A 12,622-nucleotide genomic window follows, 5' to 3' on the forward strand; every position below is an offset into this window, starting at 1 on the left:
ATCATAAAGTTGTTGGGTTTTTGTTACACTTACATGTTGCGGTTAATAGTATTATATCGTTATTTGTCGTTATTTATACTTTCTAAATAAATTATGTGATAATGTTCATCAGTCAACTCATTGGTGTTCATTTTCAATCTATCAAGATGAAAAAAATATATAAAAATCAAATTACAGGATGTTATTTATGTAGTTTTCTCATTTTCCTTGACTGGTGCACTAACATCATGTGGTTTATTTTTGTATATATGTATATATATATATATATATATATATATATATATATATATATATATATATATATATATATATATATATATATATATATATATATATGTATATTTATATATATATATATATATATATATATGTATATATGTATATTTATATATATATATATATATGTATATATATATATATATATATATATATATATATATATATGTATATTTATATATATATATATATATATATATATGTATATATGTATATTTATATATATATATATATATGTATATATATGTGTATATTTATATATATATATATATATATGTATATATGTATATTTATATATATATATATATATATATATATATATATATATATATATGTATATATGTATATTTATATATATATATATATATATATATATATATATATATATGTATATATGTATATATATATATATATATATATATATATATATATATATATATATATATGTATATATATATATATATATATATGTATATATATATATATATGTATATATACATATATATATATATATGTATATATATATATATATATATGTATATATGTATATATATATATATATATATATACATATATATATATATATATATATATATGTATATATATATATATATATATATATATATATATATATATATATATATATATATATATATATATATATATATATATATATATATATATATATATATATATATATATATATATATATATATATATATATATATATGTATATATATATATATATATATATATATATATATATATATATATATATATATATATATATACATGTATATATGTATATATGTATATATATATATATATATATATATATATATATATATATATATATATATATATATACATATATATATATATATACATATATATATATATATATATATATATATATATATATATATATATATATATATGTATATATATATATATATATATATATATATATATACATATATATATATATATATACATATATATATATATATATATATATATATATATATATATATATATATATATATATATATATATTTATATATATATATATATATATATATATATATATATATATATATATATATATATATATATATATATATATATATACATATATACATATATACATGTATATATATATATATATATATATATATATATATATATATATATATATATATATATATATATATATATATATATATATATATATATATATATATATATATATATATATATATATAAATATATATATATATATACATAGCATCATCTACAAAGATACAAATAATTGCTTTTGCGATATCTACTGGACACATTTACACTTAGAGACTTCATTTTTATTGTCATTCAAATTTGAACTTTACAGCACAGATAAGAATGACATTTCGTTACATAAGCTCTGCAATAAGGTGCATATATAAATAAATAAATATATATAAATAATACATAAATATATATATAAAATAGATAAATATATATAAATATATATAAATACATTACTGTACAGATAAGTATATTGCACTTTTTCACATGCGTCCACGTTTATGGATGTATGTTATATTGTCTTTTTTTTTTTTTTTATTCCAGCGAATATTATTTTGGCTCATTTTTATACTTAGCAAACTCATCCCCGGGGCCGGATAAACCTGTTCGCGGGCCTGATCCGGCCCTCGGGCCTTACGTTTGACACCCCTGCCCAGCCAATCATTGTGTAGTGATTAAAATCAAACTAAATTAGAGTTACAGTTTATTATGCACATTTTTATGTGTTTTTATATACTTAGTTTTATACACAAAATAGATTGCTGAATGATCAAAAATGTGGTTTTAAATGTAATTAAACAGCTGAAGAAAAAAAGAAAGAGAGAACACGTTAATAATTTAGTCAAGTTTGAATAATTTACATTAGACATTTCAAATGATAAAATGTTTTAATCAAAGTAATCACACTTATGAATTTGAATAATCATTATTATTCACACGTTTTACTCGCTTGCATAATTTAAATAGATTTTGAAATAAAAAATATATCATTGGACACAAATGCAAGTTTATTGTCAGAATGTCATACAGGAATATTTCACGGTAATAATTTTAGCTAAAATCTTGTTGGAGTGTATATTTTGTCAGTGAGCACACAAACCAGCAACCATGTTAAAGGAGCACGTGGGGTCAAAATAAATGGCCTAATTAATCCATGTGAATACGTGATTAATGGCAATCATTTTTGTGATTAATCACATGAGTTAACTTGTTAACTAATATACACTGAAAATTATTTGCCACTTGCAAGATCATCCATCCATCCATCTTCTTCCGCTTATCCGAGGTCGGGTTACGGGGGCAGCAGCCTAAGCAGGGAAACCCAGACTTCCCTCTCCCCAGCCACTTCGTCCAGCTCTTCCCGGGGGATCCCGAGGCGTTCCCAGGCCAGCCGGGAGACATAGTCTTCCCAACCTGTCCTGGGTCTTCCCCGTGGCCTCCTACCAGTCAGACGTGCCCTAAACACCTCCCTAGGGAGGCGTTCGGGTGGCATCCTAACCAGATGCCCGAACCACCTCATCTGGCTCCTCTCGATGTAGAGGACCAGCGGCTTTACTTTGAGCTCCCCCCGGATGGCAGAGCTTCTCACCCAAGATCTTATATTTTATTTCTAGAATTGTTTGTAGTTTTAAGAGCTATTTACTTATTTTTAGTCATTGATTTTACGCCAGAATCTTAATTTTAGCATGCATATTTATATTTTGTCTGTTATAGTTAAAAATTTTACAATTTACAAAATCACTATTCAACTAAGGTATTGGTTTTACCCAAAGAACATATTGTTTAAAGATTCTGCAACATCCTGAAGACACTTAATTTAAGAATTGCAATTTGAATATTGCTTTTTTTCGGAATAAAATACTTATTTCCACCTTAAAAGTCCTGCTAATTTATAGATATACAAATATTAATTTAGGATGTCTAATCAAGTAAAATTGACTAGCTGCATGGACAGATAATTTCACTAGTTTTTAGTATTTTTCTTCTAAAATCTAATCTTTTTATCTTATATTTTGTCAGCTCTTTTTTTGCAGTGTGCATCATTGTACATACATTCATGATGTATTCATGTAGATTTAGATTCTGGAGAGAAATCAAATTTGTTTTTTCAAGTGTGTGTCTTGAGATGATTACATGTGGGAAAGCCTGCTTTATATGCATTAAAAGCACCTGTGGTGGAAATAAATGCAAACAAACTATATCGCAATTCTGAACAAATAGGGGTCTATAAATCACACAAACAAAATGCATACATCGCGCCGTACGTTGTTGTCTTTATTGTGAAGTTATGAAATAATTGTGAACTTTCTCCCACCACTTTATACATGGGGGGCTGTTTTTACAGACGTCAAATTTGTATGAATTTCCATTTTCTCCTCCCACTTTTGCAGCTCCGAGCTCTTTCCAATACATATTGCATGAGCCCAAAGATGCAGTTCTTAGCAGTAGCACTATTCTTCCTCTGTCTATCTATCGCAACACCTTGTAGTGTAGTACCTAATGAATATGGATAAACACATTTTGGAGCTGCAAATCCTTCATAAATACCACAGCTCCGCCTTGCTTTAAGTCCTAACTCTGCGTTATTCATCTATCTCTTGTTACAAGCCTAATGTGTCCTAGGGGAATTACATTTAAATGTTTTTCTTTTGCAAAACATAAAAAGCGATAGACTGTACCATGCATTTAATAACTTGCCAGATAATTCAGAGGTCAGGTCTTCTTGAAGTTTTCACAAGCATTTATTAAACAGGTCAAAGTTACAGTGTTGGTCTCACTCCTGCAAAGGTATTGTCGATTGTGTGTATAACCACCAGCATTATATTTTTTGTTATAGATTAAAAAAAATATGAATACCTAAATTCCTAACTTTTTTTAATAAAAATTTTACCTTTGTATCATTCTTAAAACAGCTTGAGGTTAATTGGGGTTGCACATTCCCAGAAATTATTAGACATACCAAAACCCACATCAATGTCTTCAAAAATAATAAATAGTAGTCGGGCAGGCCTGGAGGCCAAAGACACAACCATATATTTGTGCAGATGGTCTGGCGATGCAAGCCTGAAGGTCCAGTGTGTGTGTGTGTGTGTGTGTGTGTGTGTGTGTGTGTGTGTGTGTGTGTGTGTGTGTGTGTGTGTGTGTGTGTGTGTGTGTGTGTTTTTTGAGACATCAACAACTTGATGCACAACAAAATAAATATTATGAAATATTGTGAAATTATAATTTTCTAAATCAGATGAATCACACATTTTAATTTGGATTAATCGTGACTATTCCTTGCATAATTGAAATTAATTTGAAAAAATACCCCCACAAAAAAAAGAGTATGCACATTCATAATACATTACGTAATTAATCTGCGTTTATATATGATTACTGCAATAATGTATTGTGATTAGGGATGTCCGATAATGGCTTTTTTGCCGATATCCGATATTCCGATATTGTCCAACTCTTAATTACCGATACCGATATATACAGTCGGGGAATTAACACATTATTATGCCTAATTTGGACAACCAGGTATGGTAAGGTTAAGGTCCTTTTAAAAATAAAAAATAAAAAAAAATAAATTAAAAACATTTTCTTGAATAAAAAAGAAAGTAAAACAATATAAAAACAGTTACATAGAAACTAGTAATTAATGAAAATGAGTAAAATTAACTGTTAAAGGTTAGTACTATTAGTGGACCAGCAGCACGCACAATCATGTGTGCTTACGGACTGTATCCCTTGCAGACTGTATTGATATATGTTGATATATAATGTAGGAACCAGAATATTAATAACAGAAAGAAACAACCCTTTTCTGTGAATGAGTGTGAATGAGTGTACATCTGGGAGGGAGGTTTTTTGGGTTTGTGCACTAATTGTAAGTGTATCTTGTGTTTTTTATGTTGATTTGATAAAAAAAAGGCCATCTCTAATTGTGATTAATCATGAGTTACCTTGTTATTTTTCACAGTCAATATATGATGAATGTATTTAAAAAATATTTGATATTATTATACATTTTATTTTTTTCAAACAACAGATGAGAATATAAAGAAATTTGCTTGATCGGTAAAATCTCACAATTGCTCAACTTTTAGTGTCAGGAGTGACCGGCTAGGATCCCTTAAGGCAGGGGTCGGCAACCCGCGGCTCCGGAGCCGCATGCGGCTCTTTGACCACTCTGATGCGGCTCAGCTGCATACTTGCCGACCCTTCCGATTTTCCCAGGGGACTTACGGATCTCAGTGCCTCTCTTAGAATTCTCCCGGGGCAAATATTCTCCAATTTTCACCCTAACAACTAAATTACGGGCGTGCCGTGTTGGCACTGCTTTTATTAACCTCTATAACCTTAACTAACTGCATGTCAGCCCAGCCACAAGTTGTATGTAGCTTTAATTTGCAAGGCATACTAGGTCAACAGCCACACAGCTTACACTGACGGTAGCCGTATAAAACACATTTAACACTGTTACGTTACAAATATGCGCCACACTGTAAACCCACACCAAAAAAGAATGACAAACACATTTCTGGAGAACATCCGCACCGTAACACAACTTAAACACAACAGAATGAATACCCAGAATCCCATGCAGCACTAACTCTCCCGGTCTACACTATACACCCCCGCTACCACCAAACCCCCCCCACACATCAACCCCCCTCCCCACCCCCCTCCGTGCGTCGGTTGAGGTGGGCAGGGTTTGGTGGTAGCGGGGGTGTATAGTGTAGACCGGGAGAGTTAGGGCTGCATGGGATTCTGGGTATTCGTTCTGTGTGTTTATGTTGTGTTACGGTGCGGATGTTCTCCAGAAATGTGTTTGTCATTCTTTTTTGGTGTGGGTTCACAGTGTGGCACATATTTGTAACGTAACAGTGTTAAAGTTGTTTTATACGACACCGTCAGTGTAATCTGTGTGGCTGTTGAACAAGTATGCCTTGCTGTCACTTACGTGTGCAAGCAAGATTTCCGATCAACATGTGGCTGAGCAGGTACGCTGTTCGAACAGGCTGTAGAGGTCGCTTAAGGCAGTGCCATCACGCCCTAAATTTCGGGTGTCTCCCGGAAATAGTAGGAGGGTTGTAAAATATGACGCTGTCAAGCGCCATTCATTTAAAACTTGCGGGCCGCACTTACATTTAATTGTCAGATTAAGATGCGGGCCCGGGCCGCGTGTCTGAGACCCCTGGTTTAAACATAGCACAAAGCAAAAAAAAGCTTTGTATGCAGTGTTATTTCATTTTAAATTACAAAATAGTTTTGTGGCTCCCATTGTTTTCTTTAATTTGTGAAACTCGTCAAAATGGCTCTTTGAGTGATAAAGGTTGCCGACCCCTGCCTTAAGGGGAGTCAAACAAGTTAGCAGTAAAATATATACTTTAATATTCTACCGAAAATTAGGTAGACGGTGCAACAAAAAGGCTCAGTTGACGGCACCAGACCAAAGGGTTAAAAGTAGCTAGTATAAAATCAAACTACACAGAGCATCAAACACAAAGGCAAAAATATAATCAAACATTTAAGTTTTTTGAAAGTACAAAACATAGTGTATTTGTTTGACCATCAACCTGTTTAATAAAATGAAGGAAATACTTCTGAGCAATACAACTTCAATGTGCAATAGTGAAACACAAAAACATCATAATTAAAATACACTAAATGGCTGGAATCGCATGAAGTAAATCCAGCCCACAAATTATTGTTGCCAAATACAAATAAATAATTAAATTTGTATTGCAGATGGTGCCTCATAGATCACATTGGCCACACAATAACAGCTAGCTCAAGGGTCGACAACCTCTACAATTGAAAGAGCCATTTTGCCCTCTCTTCCGCTAGAGAAAAATGGTATGAAGCCGCAAAACATAACACACACTTAAATGCTAAACTTGTAAAAGTTTGCATCCTTTTTTTTTCAAGTTGTGCCTGTTGCAACGAAAGTAGAACAATTTATTGTCATCAAACATGAGAGCATGACAACATTTCAGGTGGCTACTCTGTTAGGTGTAGTTAAAATACAAGACAAACGATAAACAACATCCATCCATCCATTTTCTAAAAATAAATACTAAAATACCAGTACAAACAGCAGTGAAAAACAGTGTACGCTGTTGGGACAGATTCAATATCCTAATGGCCCAGGGGTAAAAACTGTTTTTAACTCTATCCTGCTCTTGTGACAGAAATCTCTTCCCCGTTGGTAGCATGTTGAACAAGTGCTACCAGATTTGTCTTTGCTCTGTCGAAGCTGTCCTATATGGCACATTTACTTAACTGGCGGCCGACAGGCCACATCCGGCCCGCCAAAGCTTTTCATTTGGCCCACCAAACATCACCCAAATAGGCTTGATGAACCCATTAAAACTAGGTTTGATCATTTATGCAGTACTCCCGCCACAGGGGGGCAACAGCGAGGCATATATAACCCAATGAAGCAGCAGTGGGGTGAGTAGAAGAACACTACTCATTAAACTCTGGAAAAAAAGCAAAATAAATTGCAGAAATCTGACTTTTAACAACGACTGGACAACAACGTATGAATGGTCTACCCCGAGCAAGTGATCGAGTCATTATTTTCTGGCAGACCCTTTAAGTGACGGACACATTGATCCAGACATGCAACAATGGTAGAAAAAAATCAGCGTGTAAGCTTCATCACAAAACTTGGTCAAACATTTGTAAGTAAATATAATTTGTGCATACATATATTTAGTCTGTTTTGTACTGAAATTGCTGACTTTGTGATGTCTTTTGTATTTTTGGTTGTGTTGGTAGCGTCAAAAGCCAGTTTAATACATGTAGTGGTAAATTTTACCAATAGAGGGCGACAACGCTAATAGTGATAAGTCACATACAATGTTTAGTGTACAAATGTTGTGTAATTTCTAAATGTGTAAACATTTGTAGTTTATTGTGTGAATATATTAACACTAAACATTCTATTTTATTTATGTAAAATACACAGTGGATGTTATACTTTTATGTTTATAATTTTAGTCTTACAAACCTAAATGACAGAAGAAGTGTAAAGAAATAAAACTAAGGAAGGAAAATAATTCAAAAGGAGGAACATCAATCTTCAACAAAAACTAGAGCAAAATAATTAATTTATTGACAGTGCAGTGTAAAAGCCTATGTACTTACTTTGCATTAAATCAATCAATCAATGTTTATTTATATAGCCCTAAATCACAAGTGTCTCAAAGGGCTGTACAAGCCACAACGACATCCTCGGTACAGAGCCCACATACGGGCAAGGAAAAACTCACCCCAGTGGGACGTCGGTGAATGACTATGAGAAACCTTGGAGAGGACCGCATATGTGGGTAACCCCCCCCCCCTCTAGGGGAGACCGAAAGCAACGGATGTCGAGTGGGTCTGACATAACATTGTGAAAGTCCAGTCCACAGTGGATCCAACACATCAGCGGGAGTCCAGTCCACAGCGGGGCCAACAGGAAACCATCCCGAGCGGAGACGGGTCAGCAGCGCAGAGATGTCCCCAACCGATGCACAGGCTAGTGGTCCACCCGGGGTCCCGGCTCTGGACAGCCAGCACTTCATCCATGGCCACCGGACCTATGCAACTCCCCCTCGCAAGGGACAGGGGAGAAGAGGAGAGAAGAAAAGAAACGGCAGATCAACTGGTCTAAAAAAGGGGGGGTCTATTTAAAGGCTAGATTATACAAATGAGTTTTAAGATGGGACTTAAATGCTTCTACTGAGGTAGCATCTCTAACTGTTACCGGGAGGGCATTCCAGAGTACTGGAGCCCGAATAGAAAACGCTCTATAGCCCGCAGACTTTTTTTTGGCTCTGGGAATCACTAATAAGCCGGAGTTCTTTGAACGCAGATTTCTTGTCGGGACATATGGTACAATACAATCGGCGAGATAGGCTGGAGCTAAACCGTGTAATATTTTATACGTAAGTAGTAAAACCTTAAAGTCGCATCTTAAGTGCACAGGAAGCCAGTGCAAGTGAGCCAGTATAGGCGTAATATGATCAAACTTTCTTGTTTTTGTCAAAAGCCTTGCAGCCGCATTTTGTACCAACTGTAATCTTTTAATGCTAGACATAGGGAGGCCCGAAAATAATACGTTACAGTAATCGAGACGAGACGTAACGAACGCATGAATAATGATCTCAGCGTCGCTAGTGGACAAGATGGAACGAATTTTAGCGATATTACGGAGATGAAAGAAGGCCGTTTTAGTAACACTCTTAATGTGTGACTCAAACGAGAGAGTTGGGTCGAAGATAATACCCAGATTCTTTACAGAGTCTCCTTGTTTAATTGTTTGGTTGTCAAATGTTAAGGTGGTATTATTAAATAGATGTTGGTGTCTAGCAGGACCGATAATCAGCATTTCCGTTTTCTTAGCGTTGAGTTGCAAAAAGTTAGCGGACATCCATTGTTTAATTTCATTAAGACACGCCTCCAGCTGACTACAGTCCGGCGTGTTGGTCAGCTTTAGGGGCATGTAGAGTTGAGTGTCATCAGCATAACAGTGAAAGCTAACACCGTACTTGCGTATGATGTCACCCAGCGGCAGCATGTAAATACTAAAGAGTGCAGGGCCAAGAACCGAACCCTGGGGAACTCCGCACGTTACCTTGACATAGTCCGAGGTCACATTGTTATGGGAGACGCACTGCATCCTGTCAGTAAGATAAGAGTTAAACCAAGACAAGGCTAAGTCTGACATACCAATACGTGTTTTGATACGCTCTAATAAAATATTATGATCGACGGTATCGAAAGCGGCGCTAAGATCAAGAAGCAGCAACATAGATGACGCATCAGAATCCATCGTTAGCAATAGATCATTAGTCATTTTTGCGAGGGCTGTCTCCGTAGAGTGATTTGCCCTGAAACCGGATTGAAAAGGTTCACAGAGATTGTTAGTCACTAAGTGTTCATTTAGCTGCTGTGCAACAGTTTTTTCGAGAATTTTGGAAATAAACGGAAGGTGGGAGACCGGTCGGTAGTTTACCATGAGGTCAGGATCGAGGTTAGGTCTTTTGAGCAGAGGATGAATAACCGCTTTTTTGAATGCTAGGGGAACAGTGCCGGAGGAAAGTGATAAGTTTATAATATTTAACACTGATGGACCTAATAATACAAACAGTTCCTTGATAAGTTTCCCAGGAAGTGGGTCAAGTAAACATGTTGTTTGTTTTATCCCACTTACACGCTGTAATAATTCCTCTAATGTTATTTCATCAAAAATAGAGAGACTATTTTGGAGGGCAGTGTCCGTCGTATATACAGTCGTATTTGTGTTAATAGAGCCCAGTTGTAGCTGGGATGCGTTGTCTTTAATCTCCTTTCTAATGAGTTCAATTTTCTTATTAAAGAAATTCATAAAATCATCTGCCGAGTGGGTGGAGCTACTGGGAGGAGTCCCTTGTTGGGTTAGCGATGCTACTGTACTAAACAGAAATTTAGGATCGTTTTTGTTGAGGCGGATGAGATTTGAGTAGTATTTAGCTTTAGCTAAGGTAAGCATGCGTTTATAAGTTATTAAACTATCACTCCATGCTTGATGGAAAACCTCAAGTTTAGTCGCGCGCCATTTGCGTTCCAGTTTTCTACATTAAAGGCCTACTGAAATGCGATGTTCTTATTTAAACGGGGATAGCAGGTCCATTCTATGTGTCAAACTTGATCATTTCGCGACTTTGCCATATTTTTGCTGAAAGGATTTAGTAGAGAACATCGACGATAAAGTTCGCAACTTTTGGTGGCTGATAAAAAAGCCTTGCCTGTACCGGAAGTAGTGTGACGTCACAGGTTGTGGAGCGCCTCACATCTGCACATTGTTTACAATCATGGCCACCAGCAGCGAGAGCGATTCGGACCGAGAAAGCAACAATTTCCCCATTAATTTGAGCGAGGATCAAAGATTTGTGGATGAGGAAAGTGAGAGTGAAGGACTAGAGGGCAGTGGACGCGATTCATATAGGGAAGATGCTGTGAGAGGCGGGTGGGACCTGATATTCAGCTGGGAATGACTAAAACAGTAAATAAACACAAGACATATATATACTCTATTAGCCACAACACAACCAGGCTTATATTTAATATGCCACAAATTAATCCCACATAACAAACACCTCCCCCCTCACGTCCATATAACCCACCAATACAAATCAAACACCCGCACAACACACTCAATCCCACAGCCCAAAGTACCGTTCACCTGTGCAAAGTTCATACAGCACATATATTTCCCCAAAGTCCCCAAAGTTACGTACGTGACATGCACATACGAGCAAGCGATCAAATGTTTGGAAGCCGCAACTGCGTACTCACGGTACCGCATATCCAACTCAAAGTCCTCCTGGTAAGAGTCTCTGTTGTCCCAGTTCTCCACAGGCCAATGGTAAAGCTTGACTGTCATCTTTCGGGAATGTAATCAATGAAACACCGGCTACGTGTTTGTGTTGCTGCAGCCGGCCGCTAATACACCGCTTCCCACCTACAGATTTATTCTTTGCTGTCTCCGTTGTTCATTAAACAAATTGCAAAAGATTCACTAACGCAGATGTCCAGAATACTGTGGAATTTTGCGATGAAAACAGACGACTTAATAGCTGGCCACAATGGTGTCCCAAAATGTCCGCTACAATCCGTGACGTCACGCGCAGACGTTATCATACCGAGACGTTTTCAGCAGGATATTTTGCGGGAAATTTAAAATTGCACTTTACTAATCTAACCCGGCCGTATTGGCATGTGTTGCAATGTTAAGATTTCATCATTGATATATAAACTATCAGACTGCGTGGTCGGTAGTAGTGGGTTTCAGTAGGCCTTTAAGTTAACGTAGTCTCAAAAAAATATGACCTGCGAAGCCACTTTCTGACGAAACATCCAGATTTCGATGTCCGACCCTTGAGCCCTTGGGCTCTTGAAACTACGGCCCTCTTCATGATGTAGTTGAATAACCCTGCTTTAGGGAGAGCAGGGGGCTGCCAATAATCTTCTCCGCTGTCTTGGTCACCCGCTGCACAGCCTTCATGTCTGTAGCAGAGCAGGCAGCAAAACACACAGTTACGCACTGACTCCATGGTGGTAAAAACATACCGGCAGATTATGCTCAAGTTGGTTCCTCCGCAGAACACAAAGGAAGTGGAGTCTCTGCTGTACCTTTTTGACCAGTGCTGAAGTGTTGACAGTCCATGTGAGGTCCTCAGAGATGTAAGTTACCAGGAATTTAAAGGAGGCCCTAGGCTCCATTTGTTACAAGTGGAGCATGTTCCCCTCTCTGTGC

The 12,622-nt window shown here is 35.6% G+C and overlaps 1 protein-coding gene across 1 annotated transcript in view; it reads right to left on the bottom strand.

The window, feature by feature from the left end:
* Positions 1-12,370, bottom strand: part of LOC133638606 (splicing factor, suppressor of white-apricot homolog) — a 136,276-nt gene extending 123,906 nt beyond the window's left edge. The window contains exon 1 of the mRNA XM_062031394.1: positions 12,298-12,370. Within this exon, the coding sequence (XP_061887378.1) occupies positions 12,298-12,370 (73 nt within the window). The remainder of the gene's footprint in view (positions 1-12,297) is intronic.
* Between the last annotated feature and the right edge of the window lie 252 nt (positions 12,371-12,622).

Source organism: Entelurus aequoreus, linkage group LG21, assembly GCF_033978785.1.
Source record: "Entelurus aequoreus isolate RoL-2023_Sb linkage group LG21, RoL_Eaeq_v1.1, whole genome shotgun sequence".
Classification (NCBI taxonomy): Eukaryota; Metazoa; Chordata; class Actinopteri; order Syngnathiformes; family Syngnathidae; genus Entelurus; species Entelurus aequoreus.